Raw genomic sequence first — 16,773 nt, 5'->3', positions numbered from 1 at the left:
TTCCTTTGTGGTAAAATTACCAATCTGATAGTGGAAGGTCACTAATGTAGTAGATATTTATTGCGAACAGACATTTGATAGTTATTTTTGATGATTTTCTGATCAAGATAGGATATCATGGGCTCTGAATGAATGCTTTGTGCCTAGTTGAACAATAAAACCAGAGGCAATGTCTGAAGTCTCTGTCAAGCTGAAGAGTGCTCTCTAGCAGGGTGGCCTCTATGGCAAGGCACAAGCACGTTGTGCATCTTCGGTATCTGTACCAGGCCCACTGAATCTTTGCCCACCTGGAGCCATAGCAGTCCTATGATATCTCAGTATAAATCCCAGGGTTCCCTGATTATCTTGGCCAAGGAGTCATCCAATCCCTTTTCTTCATCATTCAGCTGAATCAGATATCTTCCTAAGGGAAGTTTCCTAGGTAACAAAACACAGAAACTTTTTATAAAGCACCAATTTCTTATCCTAAGAAAGTTGTCCAGACTTAACTCAAAACTTGCTATGCATAGTGCGACGTTTTCCTTTATGTTCCTTTTCCTTTATGTTCCTAATGGAGATTTGGGACTCTCTGTTAGTTCATACTGTAGAGCCTGTTCCATGAATGATAACAACTTTCTGTTTCTGGGTTGGTTCTGATTCTTTTCACCCCACAACTGTTCAGGGTTCTGTGTATAGAGGAATTATTTCCTCTTACATGTGATAATCACAGTACACTGAGCCCAGAGGCCCAAGCCTTTTGACCCAGAATTGGGCATTGACAGCCTGTTGGCCTAATCCATGGTACTGTGTTTGACTAGTGGATCGACTTTGAAAGATTTGGAATGGAATCCCTTCAGGTCAGACATGTACTCTCTATTCTTATGCATTCATGTTACTGTCCAGATTCTAAAAACTTCTATGTTTGTGGATGATCTTTCCTTCCCACTCCTTTATAGAAACACTTCTGTAGCATTGGCAATCCATCCTAAGTGACCACTTTGAGAAAGATTTATCAAAATGAAGGGGAAGAGGAAGAGGACAATCAAGGCGGTAAAAGAATCAGAATACAGTTCACCTTTTCGTAGTTGAGAGAAAAGAGATCTATAGCCTGGAGAGCTATATCTTTAAATACTTGAAGGGCTGTAATATGGAGGAGAAGTTAGAGTCAGTCCATCTTGGGCCTGTTTGTGGACTAAGCCCATCCTTCAGTCACTAAGTTTAAAGGATGCAGGGATGAATGAGGTGATTCTGTTGTCCATGCCAAGTTTTACCATCATGTATGGGAGATACATAGAGATGGCTGTAACATAGTAATACTTGTACAGTTCCCCATCAGGCAGGAGTGAGGACACAGATCTCAGCTTGGTTTGGAAAGGCCTTTCCTAACAATTGAACTTTCCCCAAATAGAACAGCATGCCTTGAAAATTTACCAGTCATGTTGTCCAACTGTTGACAGTGAGCTGGAAGCCATTCCTGCTTTGACTGTGGTTGGAGGAAAAGGGCCTTTTCTAGGCCCCTTCTGCCTCTATAGTCTATGGCTCCCAAGACTACCAGCTTGTTTTCCTTCATTGACTTGGAGTGACTTCTACAAATTGAATGCTCACAAGTTAAGCTTGGTCTTCTGAGAAGACCACACTGGAAGGCACGTTGGCTTACAGGGTTTCCACAGTGTGGGATTGCATTGGTGTTTGTCATATGGAGATATAAGAACCCATAGGCAGGGGCCAACTGTTTTACTGTTTTTATTCATGGATCTCATAGAAGACTCTACTAGATTGTGGCATAATTGGCTCAGTTTCAAGTACAGTCTTATTGCTTCTTTTCTTTGTTGACTTGCATCTATCTGGCTGTGAGGATCAGTGTTGTTTCCTTTGAGTGACAGAACACTTTGAGTCATGGGACTAGTTTGTTGAGGAAAGTCTGAGCCTTCCCCCTGCAAATATCCAGATACCCCCTCCCCCCAGAATTCAACTATCAAGACGTATTACTAATACTTCTCCTTTGATGGCAGAACTTGCACATAATTCAGATTTCTACTAATGGTGTGTCCCAAAAAGTCCCTTAGCCTGAGGAAATGTTTAAGTTGCATTTTGGCTTCATGCAGAAGATGGAACCATACAAAACAGTTTCTCCTTTCAGCCTTTGAGGCACAGTGTTTTGGCAGCACCATTCTGGCCTGTTCTCCTTCTGCTGTCATGGGCCATGTCACTCACTCTCACCGTCTGTGGACTGTAATGGTATGGAAGGCAGACACGGGCTTGCTTTCCTGGCATGCACATTCTAAGAATCAGAAAAACAGATGCAACTGTAGCCCCCGTCCAACTCGGGCTGCTGAACCAGGGTCACTCAGGTGCATTTGAGCTGGCATGAAATATCACACAGAGACACAGAAAATACCTTTTTCTAGGGCGGTTCAAGACGGCTTCTGCATCTCAGACACAAGCTCCCACAAGGGGAGCAAGAGAAAAATACAGGAGGCAGGCAAGAGAGGGGGGATCACGTTCTGAAGCCCTGTTTATTGAAGGGAGCCATTCAATGGAAGGTACAAACAGGTGGGTGGAACTCATCGGGTGACGCCCAGTTCCATGGCTGCACCTCTTCTGGCAGAGGTGAGTCCACCTGCATTGCAGCAGATGCAGTGCCAGTTCAGTACCACCTTACTCAAGACCTAAAGATGTGTGCAGAGCTCCTGTGCAGGGCGGCCTCCGACAGATGCTCTCTGGGCTTGGCATCTTTCACCCTGCTTTAGCTCTTTGAGACATTCCTCACTTCCAAGATGTGCTAAAAATCACTCGAAGCAGGACACAAGAGAAAAGACGTAGTCGACTGGGGACGCAGAACTGCCACCTCTCTGCCCAAACTATGCAAAGCAGACAGGCAGTTCTTTCTAAAATGCTTGGAACCAGAAGTAAATGTGAAAACCCCTCAGCTTCTGTGGCCCCAGGCTATGTGGACACCTCAGTTATCCTGTCAGACACTCTTTCCTTCCAGGAATTCTCTCCCCTGGTTGAGTGAGACTTGAGTCAGCCTGTGGTCTGCCCCCTATTCCATGAGATGGACAAAGGCACCTGCCTGCTGCCCTGAAACCCCTGGAACATCTGGAGTAACAAAGGCAGAGGATGGAGATTCTCAGCCTCAAACAACCAGTTAATCTTACCTGAAAGCTGAAAAATGTGAATACACAATGTTTATAAAGCAGCTTTATTGAGTTTGCATATCTCATCCTTTACCCTTTTAGACTACACGATACAGTGGGTTTTAATATACTTGTTGATATGTATGGTGTGATTGCTTTTCATCGCTGGGACAAAATACCTGGGAAAAACAACTTAGAGGAGGAAAGATTTATTTTGGCTCCTAGTTTCAGAGGTTTCATTCCATGGTTGACTGGCTCCAAGGCCAAGGAACACCATGGCAGAAGAGCAAAGCTACTCCCTTCATGATAGCCACGTAGTGGGGAAAGAGAGGCTAGGGACAAGATATACCCTTCCATGGCCCTGTGACTTACTTCCTCCAACCAGGCCCCCCTGCCTGTAGTTTCTGTTTCTTTCTAATAATGCTATCAAATATTAATGCCTCCATAGATTAGTCCACTGATGAGGTCAGAACCCTCATCCAATTGCTTCCCCAGATCCACTTCTGAATATTGCTGCATTGGGAACTAAGCCATCAACACATAAGTCTTTGGGAGATACTTCTTATCCAAAACCATTAGTTTGGCCACTCCCACAATTTTAGGACATTTTCAGCAGTCACTCTTTCATGTCCTCACCAAGTATAGATTTGCCTGTTCTGGACATTTCATAAAAAAATATGAAACATTTTTTTGTTTTGTTTTGTTACTAGCTCATCCCATTTAGCATAGTGTTTTCAAAGTTCATCCATATTATAGTATGTATCAGTACTCCATTCCTTTTTATGGTCAAATAGTATTCCATTGTGTGAATATACTATATTTTGTTTATCATTCATCAGTTGATTGACATTGGAGTTGATTCTGTGTTTTGATCTTACAAATGGTGTAGCTTCTAAACAATGTACACACTTTTTTTTTTTTTTTAATGTGTGGACATCTGTTTTCCTTTCTTTTGGGAATATACCCAGGATTTCTGGGTCACATGGTAACTGTGTGTCTTAATTTTTTGAGGGATTGCCAGACATTTTCCAAAGCAGCTGCACCATTTTACAGAGATGTTTCATAAAAGAGATTTCATCATCATCTCCATGGTGCTTCCTGATGTAATTCTAACGTCCTGCCTGTGTGGATAAGAATCCTTTCTCTGCTTCGTTTGGAAATAAAATTAGTGCAGAACAGATTTCAGCACTGTACCTGAAGTAAAAAGTATTTTTAGAACAGAGCAGTCACTTCTTCCAAGTTGTTGTTTTCAAAGCTCCGCATTCCTCGGGTCTCACTAGTAGTCCCAAGTTACCTTGAGCTCCAAGTAGAGGACTAGTCAGTCTGATACTGGAAGATTGTCCAGTGCCCAGCTGTAGCACAAGTTGGCCACAAAGAGTTAACCTGATCTGGAAGACAAATCTGTAGGTTAAGTGGAATAGAGCCACAGATGTGTAATCCCACTCCTGGGGATGTGATATCTCTTCTTGAAAGTGTCGTCACTGTTTTGGTGCTATCTGGTAAAAACTGAGTCATGAGGTGTCGACAAAAATCCAGTACACTTCATGTGAAGCTTGAAGCATTCTGCTCATTCCTGAGATATCCGCGGCTGTCAGCCGCCATTGAGATGGTAAACAACTTGCTGGGGATGAAGTCCTGCCACTGTGGCTTTTCCTGACTGGTCTGAGCGAGGCACAGACCCAGACGGTGTGCTTGCAAGAATCTGAGGGTGAGGGAGGACTGAGTGGTGGTGACATGAAGATGAAGTGGCCTCAGCTTTCACAGAGGCTCTGCTTCCAGAGGCGCCCCATGGAGGGAGGCAAAAACCAATTGTGTTTGTCCCATGAGCTTAAAAAAAGATCACTCCCTCTTGGCTGGAGATGAGCCTTTCCAAAAGGTGGCTGTGAACCTACCTGAGCGTTGGCCTCCCTTTTCTGTATTTGCAGCCATGGCACAGGGTATGAGAGCGAGAACCACACGACACCCATCCTCTGTGGTGCCCAGTACAGAATACACACCCATGGTGTCTTCAGAGGCATTCAGGTGAGTACTCAGGGATGTCCCCTGGACGCTGCCTTCACTGCACGGCCTCTTTTCCTACTCCACTGTCCTTCAGTTCCTTGCCGATTGACCATCTGGCCCTGGAAAGACTTAGCCATCAGGGACCCCCACCTCCTCCTCCTCCAGAGATGCTGTCTCCTGCCTGACTTAGACCAAGATGCTTCCTGCAGAGTCTTGCTCTTTCCTTCCTTCTCCAGAGTGAACTGTGCAGCTCTTGTATTTGCTAGGCAAGCTCTATTCTGGGCTTGAATCAACAACCTGGACTCTTACGAGATTTGATCTGCATTGGAAAGTGCCCAAAGACGGACTGTCTTGCTGGGTGTTGATGATAGCAATAATAACAGTACCACCTATGCTCGGACATTTTCTTTTTTGGTACCAGGTATTGAACCCAGGGGCACTTAACCACTGAGCCACATCCCCAGCCCCTTTATATTTAATTTAGAGACAGGGTTTCACTAAGTTGCTTAGGGCCTCGCTAAGTTGCTGAGGCTGGCCCTGGAACTTGTGATCCCCCGCCACAGCCTCCTGAGCTGTTGGGACTACAGGCATGCATCACTGCACCCAGCTACTTGGACATTTCTATGTGCTAAGATTTATACATGGACCTTAAAAAAATGGACTTTGTCTTTTAGAGAAGTTTTAGTTTTACATGAACATTGTCCAGAAAATACACAAAGTTCCCATATCTCCCTTCCCAGTATTCTCAGTTTCCCCTATCATTAATATCTTGTATTGGTGTGATATATTTGTTATAATTGATGTGCCAATATTGACGGGTTCAGGCTAACTAAATCTATAGTTTACATTAGGGTTCACTTTTCACGTTGTATAGTTCTGTGGGTTTTAATAAATACACAATGCCACGAATCTATTTGGATAGTATCAGATCATGGTATTCTTATGTGGTGTATCACCTTAAAAATGCTCTATCCTCCACCCGCCCATCACTCCCCTCCTCCATTCTTCCTTCCCAGCACCCACTGATCATCTCTCAGAATGTCATACAGTTGGAATTGTACTCTATGTCGCACTTTCAGGCTGACTTCTTTGTATTCTCCCTGTGCATTTAAGCTTCCTCCATGTCTAAACATAGTCTTCCTTCCCTCATTTAGTCCTCAGCATACATCTGTGAGGTAGGTACTGTTATTATTTCCGTTTTACTGGATGGGGAAGCAAAGCCCAGGTAAGACGAGTGACTTGTTCAAAACCACATAGCTAGCAAGCGGTGGAGCTGAGACCTATAACTCAGGCTTGTTCGACTCCAGAACCCTCTTTAATTTTGTGGTCCTGGGGATTGAACCTAAGGCCTTGTGCATGCTAGGCAAGCTCTATTCTGAGCTACATCCCCAACCCTTTTACACTTTTATTTTGAGGCATATTCTCACTAAGTTGCTCAGGCTGCCCTCAAACTTGGGGTCATCCAAGCTCAGCCTCCTAAGTAGTTGGGATTACAGGTGTGTACCACCACCACGCCCAGCAAGAACACCTGTTTTTAACTGATACATAATACAGCTTGCTGGGGGGACAGGACTGTGAACAGTTTAGAGGAAGAAGTCTCCAAGGAGAGTAGTGAAAGTAAAGTGGAAAGGTAAAAGCTTTGGAGAATTCAGTGTTTGGTGGAAGACCACTTTCACAGAGCCTCTTTGGGGCTGTCATTAGCACACAGTAACCAAGTGATTGTATTGGTGTTTTCTAAGTGTGACTCAGTGGCCACAACAAGAGAAACAGCTGTCATCCTTCCACCAGAATAGTCAGCACCCTAGGGATAAGTTGTGTGTGCGCCAGGCCCCTGTGTGATATGTGGGGCAAGTAGCTCCGAGATGTTCTGATTATTTTCCAGAAGTGTCGTGGAAGTAGAACAGCATGCTCCCTCATCCCAGGCCTTCCCATGGTGAGAAATAAATGCAAAGGTCACAGAAATACAGAGAACCAGTGACGGTTTAGGAAGAGTCATCCAGTCTCTTTGGACAAAAACCATCAATCCTTTCCCCACCAGGACCCTGACTGACATTCACACTCATCTTTATGTCCTGTTGCCATGTACACTGCATCTGGGATTAATGAGAGGAAATGAAAAGTGCTTCCTTTGCCTTCCTCCTCGTCAGAACCCCATTTGTCAGACTCACTGTTATGGCCTGTAGCAAACTCCACCCTGGACAGGTGTCTTGTTCTTTCACTATCTACTCATTTTTTCCTTGAGTACACCACACCGCTGGCTCACCATTTAGTTTCATGCCACCATTTACGGTGAGATGCTATGGCCTATCAACACGGCTCTCCTAAGTCATTGTACATTTTTACCTTCAAAAAAGATAGTGCCCTCTCAGTGCAAGGGGGTGTGAAACAGGAACGAGAACTTAAGCTTGGGGAGAGTGGGAAACACACAGGGCGGGGTGTTGATTAAGCTCTGAAGCAGTTCCAGGTCTTAGCGTGATGGTGGGTATGCTCCGTGTCAGCCACTCTCACCCTTTGGCCTAGACTTGCACATCTGACGCTAAACAGGGGGAATCAGTGGCTCCTCGGGCACCTGCCCTGCTCCTGTTTATGACTCTGAGCCTGACAGCAGGGAAGGGGGAGCCTCTTCCACCAGATAAAGGGGATGAGCAGATGCCTTGGAAGGACATGTAAAGAGCAGAGACAGCAGACAGGTCCAGTCATTTCTGGTGACAGTATTAAAGGTCGTATTGGCTGTGCCATGGGCTTCTCTTGAGTTCAGTTCCCCTTCACAGATTGAACCCTCAAATCCAGGGGCTCTTTCTTTCTGGTCATTTATTTTCATGTGGACATTTGGTCACTTTGGTGCTTATTCACTAGCTCACATTATTCTCTGATAAGAAACTTCAACATCCATTGCAGATTGGGCTCAAGGTCATGGTGTCTGAGTGGGAGGGAATAGATGAGATCTGGGACTGGACTTTCGGACCTCACAGCCTCATGTGGAGGAGCTCAGAGACAGGATGGATTGGGAGCTCTTCTAGGCACCAGCATTTCTTCTCCAGAGGCTCTGTGTTAGGGAACCCGAATAGACTTCATTTCAAGTCCCAGTTCTGGTTGATCAGTAGTGATAACGTTAGAGTACGACTCTGCAGAATGTCTGATCTATCATCCATTAGTGATGTCTGCCACGGGCATTTGGGGTGTGGAGGGGAATGGTTTCAGATCTCACATACCTGCCATCCTTTCCTTGGGTATATTTCAGTGCTCACTTTTCCTTGGGACTGACATGAATGTTCATATGTGGCCTAAAACCTCTGTTCCTCTCACACTCTGCCTACAGGATGTGAGGCGTGTGCCTGGAGTAGCCCCAACTCTTGTCCGGTCAGCATCTGAGACCAGTGAGAAACGTCCCTTCATGTGTGCTTACCCGGGCTGCAATAAGAGATATTTTAAGCTGTCCCATTTACAGATGCATAGCCGGAAGCACACTGGTAAGTGTGTCCATGGTCCAGCCCTGGACACAGGTAGTTCAAGAGCTCCTGTTCTGGGCTCACATGTAGGTGACTTCTGGAATGGAAAGTAGGCATTGCTTAGAAAGGTCAGGCCAAGGCCATTTTCATCCTGATTGTGAATCCTTTTATAAGAAGTCAGTAAACTGTCTTCAGGAAGAACAGAATAGAGTGGTAGAAAGAGAATATCATGGAATTAAAGAGACCCACACTTGAATGCTGGCTTCACCAAGTGGGCGCCTTTGAGCAAGTTACTCGCTGAACATCATTTGCTTCATGTGGAAAATGGAGATGATAATGCCCACCTTATGGAGTTGTTAAGCGTAGACTAATATTTAAAGGCATTGTGGATTTAACGTACCTAGCATAGGACCCTATATCTAGGGGTCTGAACGAATGCTAGTGATAGAATATTCTTACCATCTCTAAGGGGAGAGGAGCAAGCCTGGGCATAGGATAATCTGATGACTCGAGTGATGGACAAGGTCATCATAAATCTTTGAAGGAATTGTCCAGAGAAGAACTGAATCGTTTAGGTTAGTAATAACCAACCAGCAAGGAAAGGGAAAATGGCCTGTAGTTAAATTTTTGTCACTAGTCCTTAAGAAATGGAGAAGGGATTTTTTGATTGTATGTTCTGAAAAACCGGAAACTGGACACACCCTTCCATCCCCGGTCAAGGAGTCTGTTGGCCTTGTCTGGTTGTTGGCCACCTTGAACATGAACAGGCATTTCACACATGTTCACTCAGCCTTGTGGGCACAGAATGGGCATGTGTCTGGGTCTTCCCTACAGGGAGAATGTGAAGCCCAGGCTTTTCCGCAGAGAAGCTGGTGCTGGTCTTTCCAAGTGAAGGACAGCTTCATGCTGTGACTACTCTCATTATTTTGTTATTCCTGCTGATTTCGCTGTGGGGTAACTGAAAGTGAGCTGCCTTCAGATCCCTTTAGACCGCTGGGCTTTGCTAACTCATTGCATCTGGAGGATGTGATTCTGCCATAAACTTGAGCTTGCACTCAGTGGACCACAGGCTTTGTTGAGAGCACCTGTGGCATATTATGCTTTTTACATATTCCCCTCAATGGGATCATTTGAAAAGTATCCACCAAGGTAATAAGAAAAATGATAAAGTCAGATTCTGCCAGCAAGCAACTGTATTGAAGGTGATACGGTTTGTAGAAACTTACTGGAAAGAGGCACTGACAGCAAAGGAAGGTTAGAGGGCTGTGGATGAAGACAGTGAACGAGACAGCCAAGAGCCCCAGGCCCCCTGGGCCCTCCACAAAGCTCTTCCTTGCAGAAGACAAGGTAGTCAGGTCAGTGTTTAACAATCCTGCAGCCCCTGTCTTCAAAGAGTGCAGTGTTTGTTTATATATTTATAACAATACAGACTAGTATATAGAGAATTTTTATGTGCTGGTCTGCCTACACACATTATTTCATTTAATCCTCACACACAAAACCATTGTCAAGAGGGTAGGACATAGTGGAAGCAGGACTTCAAAACTCCGACCTTTTAACCCCAAATCACAACCTCCTTCTCAAGGAGGGTGTGGTGCACTTTGGAGCGAGGATATACACTAAAGAAAAGGAACTGAGAAAACATGGGATCACATTCTAACTCAGATCCTGGAACAGCTCTGAAGTTGAGAGGGAAGGGATTTGAGCTAGGGGCACTGGAGTAGTTTTCTTGAGGAATAGGAAGGTCTTGGGTTAGCCGTTGAAGACTGCTGAGGTCAGGCAGAGCACTTGAAGGGTGAGCAGAAGGCCGATTGCAGGGCAAGGAAATCAGATGAGAAGGGGCACCGTCTCCTGCAGGTTGTAGAGCTGCCACAGAAGTCACCGGGCTGGGTACAAATATAAATGAAGGAAAGCTCTCCAGATATTGTAGCCTGTGGAGAAGGCAGACGGAAACGGCTCACCTCATTAGATGCACTGGGATAAATTCTGTTATGAGGGAGGGAAGGGGTTTGTATCTGACCATGAAGTTTCCAAGCAGGCATCACAGGGAAGTGAATGGCATTTGTGAGGGACACAGGGTTGACTCTTGAATGGGTAAAAAAAATGTGAACATAGGAATGAAGAGTGTCTAGTTGGCTAGAGTCGGGGTACAGATATCAGGAAGAGGGCAGAGGTCAAGAGCAGAAAAAGGCACTGGGGGCTGCCCACCAATGGAAAAGACTTACCAGACCCTGGGGTGGCTTGTTGTCCATCTCAGAATGCCAGTGACTCAGAAGTCTGAGGAGGGGGAAGGCCACAGTTACTGAGTGCACTCAGCTCCTGGGGTTTGGCTGCACTTTCTCTGTGGAGGACGGGGTGGGGCAGGGGATTGTGCAACCCCACGACTGACTTTTCTCTTAGAACAGAATGATACAAATTTTCTAAGTGCTTTGGCTCCGTGGATTGGTTGATGCTTGACTCAAAAATGTGAAGTCAGTAGCAAAGAACACCAAATCTTCAGGCTGTAAAACTTAAAACACTTATTTCTGGGGCTAGCCTCAAGGCACACCCATCCCAGAATTCTTCTCCACACTCAACCTAGGAGTTAAAACACCTTTGGTTTTTATTTAAGTATTCCCTGATGTCATTTTTTGAGCACTGCTTTTATGCGAGGCACCGGCCTGAGCCCTTTATGTGGACGATCAAGTCCTTTGAAGGTGTCAGATTATTGGTCCAATTTCCCAAGGAAGAACTGTGCTTCACCCAGAATTGTAAGCAGCAGAGCTGGTGAGGGACGGCCCTCGTTCACCCAGCCCAGTGTCTGCGAGTGTGCACAGCTGGGGCTTTGATCTCCTGTGGAAATTGGCATCGCTGCCCAGAAGAGCTCCCTGAAGTGCCTGAGGCATTTTGGGATCCCCTCAGTCCAAGTAGGTGAGGTTGCCTCTGATGAGATCGCACTTCCAATGTTGTTTTCAAATAGAATATGTGTCTTCCCCAAGGTGAGAAACCATACCAGTGTGACTTCAAGGACTGTGAGCGAAGGTTTTCTCGTTCAGATCAACTCAAAAGGCACCAAAGGAGACACACAGGTTTGTAGGTTCCCTTCTCATTGCCAGCAGTCGTGTTCCCTTGGGTTAGGGCTGATTTTGTGATGCTCTTCCGTGTTGAATATGGATGAGAGGGTCAGCCATCTGTTTCGTTTTTTTCCAAGAATCCACCCCTCCCCCAAATCTGGAGACTTTCCTTTTCTTGAAGAAAAAGAAAGGAAAGAAAAGGAAACATCCCACGCCTTCTGCAGACCACAGCACAGTGAGATCCCACAGCCATGGGCTGCTGGTAGAGAGTACCAGTCAAGACCAAGGGTGGTGGAGAGCAGAATAGGGGTGCAGCAGGATTCACCTTTTCAGTTATGACCCAGCTGAGACCTTCTCTCTGATGAGAAGCTAGACCTTGTGGTTAAGGAACGGTTGTTTCCAGGACAGAAGCAGGTCCTTGAGGGTTACAGTGCAGAACCAGGTGGATCCTACTGCTGGACCTGAGGGATTGGGGAAATGTGAGGGCCTGACAGACATTGCAAGTGTGGCTGGAAATACCGGGCTCCTCCAGCTGCCACCAAGCCAGCCTTGTGGGCCTCGCTGTGCCCCACATCGTTAGGGCCGAGGCTAGACCTTCTCTGTCCGTTTAGGTGTGAAACCATTCCAGTGTAAAACTTGTCAGCGAAAGTTCTCCCGGTCCGACCACCTGAAGACCCACACCAGGACTCATACAGGTAAAACAAGTGCGTAAACTTTTCTTCACATTTATTTTTCATTATTTTTTTAAAAAAACTACTGTTGATTGAGCTTGTTTGTGATAAGAGAGATTAGATTTAGAGACTCAATTGAGAGAAAGAACAATGTGTAGCTATCTTAATATGATAAATAATAATGTTTATCAAAGAAGGAGAGAAGGGGAAATACAGAACAGGAGAGAGATGTGGCAGGAACATCCAGAGTGTCCAGAATGAAAATGAAGAGATAAACTAGGTCCCTACTGTTCCCAATTTGTCCAATCACATTTTTTTTCACTTAATTTGACACAATAATCAACCTTACAGGAAATTTTTTTTTTTAATTAGCAAGACAAACACTTATTCTCCTGAGAGTTCATATTTCAGGATCCTGCTTGGAGAACTGGTTCTAATGCCCCCAAAGCAGTCTTAGTTTCTGCTAGATGGACTTCAGTTCTCGGTCCTAGCATACAGAGGGAATAGGGCTTTTACATCTCCACTGGCTGTTGAAGGATTTTTGCTTGTCCACAAGGCTGGTGTGATTCATAATGAAATTAGCACCACTGTATTGCATATTTTTTACCTTCGGAAGGAGGGCTTTTGCTTAGGTGATCTCATTTTATCTTCCTAATATCCACATAAAAAGAGTAGTGTAGGAGTGATTTATCCCTAGTTTATTGACAAGGAGGCAGAGGCTCTAGTGAGTAAAGGACTTGTCTAAAGTCACGAGGCTAGTAAGCAGCAAATTCAGCCAGATGCTCCCAGCCCCCCTTAACCCACTGTCTTCTTGATGAAAGAGCATGAGTTCATGCAGCCTCCAAGGAGGACAGAAATAAGAAGACGGCCAAAGCCAGCAAAGTTGTCTCCATTGAGTTTGGATTGATGGAGACTGGTGGGAGAAGGGGTCAGAATTTGTCCAGTAGGAGGCAGAGTTGGGAGCAAGAGCAGATCAGGAAGAGCAGAGGGACACTGAGCGGGAGGTGAAGGAAAACAGTCCCCTACCCGGGTAGTCTACAAGCTGCGCTTAAGACAGTCAAGACACGGGTGAAACAGTGGGCATGTTGGGTGGTGCCTTGCTCCCCGTCTTTTGATGTGGCTTCTCTGACTTAGTCCTAAGCTCACAAAGTGGTGGGAAAGAGTTGTCCCTTGTACACCCACCCCCCATGTGTGTTCCAAGTGACCTGTGTCACCAGCAGACTGATATTATATTTGCTCATCCCCCATTCTGACCATGGGACACCACATCTCCTGGGACATTTCTCGGATCAGTAGTCAGAGAAAGCGAAGTGGGACCAGCAATATCCTGAGAAGATCTTCCAGGAGGTACAGGGTTGGCTCCTATGGCATTATCCTTAGGAAGGCCCGGGAGGTACAATATAGGAAAGAGTCTGGGCTTTGGAATTAGACAAGGCTGGATTTTAGGCCTGCCTGCGTTTGTTCTTGCTAGATGTCCAACCTCATCTATAGGATGGGGATAATGTTTCCCTCATGGGACTGTTGTAAGGAATATATAAGGTGTGCACGTGTGCGTGCACACACACGCACACACAATGTCCAGCACAGGACAAGTCTTAGCATCTGTCAAGCATTTAATAAAAATTAGTATTCGTCCCTAATGAGATTGATGCTTGGAAGGAATGTCCTGAGGCTCTGTTGATGGAGTCGGCTTATCTTTTGACAGAACCATGCCTCAGTTAGAATCTTCTATATGACAGAGATGATGCTCTGAGTGACCCTGACCCTTCATGGTAAAAGAAGCAAATAGCATGCAACTGGTGTCAGTGATTTATTTTAAGATATCCATAAAGAGACATTAAAGCTGCAGACCCAGCTCCACCTCTGTATAGCAGTCAACAACATCCAGGGTGTGATGATCTCGAGGCCCTTGCAGCTGGGTTGAGCTCAGTTCCCTGCTCAGCCACAGGGAACCATTGACAGAGTTCATGCATCATTCCAACAGTAGACTGGAACAAATGCTTTCCCCCTTAATTAAATATGTATTTCCCAGATATTTCCATTAACTAGATTCATCCCTTCTTTCCTGTTTCCCTAGTCCCCTAGTCTGGATGGAAGAACATTTCATAATTTTTGCATTATTTCGGACATTATTTAGCCCCCAGAGGTGCTGCTGTTAAGCAAGCCCATTGGAAGCTTAGGGAAAGACCTGTGGGAGTCAGGGGCAGGTGGCTGTGATGAATGAACTCGGGCCTTTGATAATTGAACTTGTGCCAGTCTTGCCGAGGCAAGTGTCTCTGACCGGCAATTGTATCAACAGGTGAGAAGCCCTTCAGCTGTCGGTGGCCCAGTTGTCAGAAAAAGTTTGCCCGGTCTGATGAATTAGTCCGCCATCACAACATGCACCAGAGAAACATGACCAAACTCCAGCTGGCGCTCTGAGGGGTCCAACACGGGCACAGTTCTGTGTCCCAGGCAGGACAGTGTGTGAACTACTTTCAAATCCAATTTTGAAATTCTTCACTCACCTAAGGATATGGCCGTTGATCATCTTCATCCAACTTCCAAGACAAGATACCTGTACCACTGGATCTTACCAGATTTGCGGGAGGAGTTGGTCTCTCCTCCGCCTAACTCACAGGCCTGGAGAAGCAGCTAATGATGTCTGGTTAGTTAAAAGCCCATCGCCATTTGATCTGGATTTTCCATTGTAAGAAGAGCCGTTGTTGATCACGTCCCTCCAACCCTCCCCTTCTCCTCATTTTCACTAGGAAGGGAGGGATGGTACCATTTCCCATCATGGAATATTTATAGGCCAGGGCATGCGTTTGTGACTGCTAACATAAACTTTGTCATGGGTTCCATTTACTAACAGCAGCAGCAAGAAATAAATCAGAGACATTGGGGGTGAGGCTCATCCAGCATCCTGGAGGTCAGGCGGGCTGCTAACCTGGAAAACAGGATGTAGTTCCACCAGGCGACTTTTAAAACACACGTGTTTCAAGCAATTGAAAAAAAAAAAAGAATCAGAACTAACCAGTATCTCTGTATAGACATCTAAAAGAATCTAACTGCTCAGTTAATCAGTGTTAATGTTAGCACAATGTTCTTAAGCAACCGTGTGTGAAGATGGGAAGTTTTTGTGGTTTTGACTTTTTCTGAGTCAGATGCATCTTCAGAGATGTACCCATGTCTTCACACAAAGAAAATGGAATTCATGTTCATCATTGGGGTGTCCTTAGAGTGTACAGATCACACTGGCCATGTGGCTTCAGTTGTAAAAATTAAAAGTGAGTTTAAAAGAAAATAGGGGGCTGGTCCAGGATCTCCGGATCAGTCTGTTCTTAAGTAACTTAACTTTGGGTCTACAAGTATATGTGAAAAAAAAAATGAGACTTGCTAGTGTGGAGGAAATCCATTGTTTAAAGGTTTTTGGGTATGTGTGTGAGTGTGTATGTGTATTTTGTTTTTTAAGGGAGGGAGTTTATTATTTACTGTTGCTTGAAATTATTGTGTAAATATATATATCTGGTAATGATCTGCTCTTTGACGACTAAAATTAGGAAATGTATAAATGTTAGGTGCATCACTGGGTGTTGATCTTGCAGCATATTGATGATAACACTAAAACTGTAACCTGCATTTTTCACTTTGCTCTCAATTAAAGTCTGTTCAAAAAGAAAGACAAGATTTTATCAACTGTGTTGTGTTCGAATCTTGAGACCAATTCAGCCTTTTTTAAACAGGTACGATGCCACTGACTTCGATGGCTACTAGTAAGCCTATCTAGGTTCTGACAACAGATGTTTTTTCTGTCAGATGTACAGAGGGAATTTTCTGTGCTAGAAGAAGCAGAGTGCCACCTTCACTTTGCATGGTGACATTTGTGTTTGTGCTGTGGTTGAGTGTCTGTGGATGATGTGATGGGAATTATGGTTTAGGGTTTATTTTACCAAGATTATCATCATTGTTTTTTAAGGGGGGGTGATGGAACCCAGGGCCTCACACATGCTAGAGAACTGCTCTACCACTGAGCTATATCACCAGCCCCTATATCATTTTATTTTGAGACAGAGTTCTACCAAGTTGCCCACGCTGGCCTCAAACTTGGGATCCTCCTGCCTCAGCCCCCTGAGAAGCTGAGATTACAGGCATGTGCCACTGCACCCAGTTCATTGTAACCTTTTTTGTTGCAGATCAGCAGAAGAGAACAGAGAGGTACTAATAAGTGATCTTTTTTTGAAAAGTTCATAGAGATATTCCCAGGATCAGGAGGGCATAAGCTGAACACAGAGTACAACTGAATTTACAACTGTAGTAGCTATAAATCAGCTCAGCAGGTAAAACTGCTTAGATTTTCCTGGGCAGCTGAGTGTGAAAGCAAAGATCTATATTATCTATAAACTCTTTATGGTTCTGGTGTGTGGTTTTCCAGTTGTAAACAAGAAGATTCGTTTGGTGGGCCCCTCTCAATTTTATTATCTTGGAGCTTATGTGCATTCCA

At 45.0% G+C, this 16,773-nt stretch overlaps 1 protein-coding gene across 5 annotated transcripts in view; it reads left to right on the top strand.

Moving 5' to 3' along the window:
* The window catches only part of Wt1 (WT1 transcription factor), a 46,660-nt gene extending 30,708 nt beyond the window's left edge, over positions 1–15,952 (top strand). For 3 of the 5 annotated variants that reach the window (XM_048788552.1, XM_048788553.1, XM_048788556.1), the window contains 5 exons: positions 5,042–5,138; positions 8,437–8,587; positions 11,545–11,634; positions 12,231–12,323; positions 14,590–15,952. In XM_048788552.1, coding sequence (XP_048644509.1) covers positions 5,042–5,138; positions 8,437–8,587; positions 11,545–11,634; positions 12,231–12,323; positions 14,590–14,711 — 553 coding nt within the window. In that variant the 3' untranslated portion in view covers positions 14,712–15,952. Of the gene's footprint in view, positions 1–5,041; positions 5,139–8,436; positions 8,588–11,544; positions 11,635–12,230; positions 12,324–13,583; positions 13,638–14,589 lie in introns of all 5 variants that reach the window. The other 2 variants (XM_048788555.1, XM_048788554.1) reach the window with 2 other exon arrangements.
* Positions 15,953–16,773: the final 821 nt, after the last annotated feature.

This window comes from Marmota marmota, unplaced genomic scaffold, assembly GCF_001458135.2.
Source record: "Marmota marmota marmota unplaced genomic scaffold, marMar, whole genome shotgun sequence".
Classification (NCBI taxonomy): Eukaryota; Metazoa; Chordata; class Mammalia; order Rodentia; family Sciuridae; genus Marmota; species Marmota marmota.
This window is presented reverse-complemented; position numbering and strand designations above follow the sequence as displayed.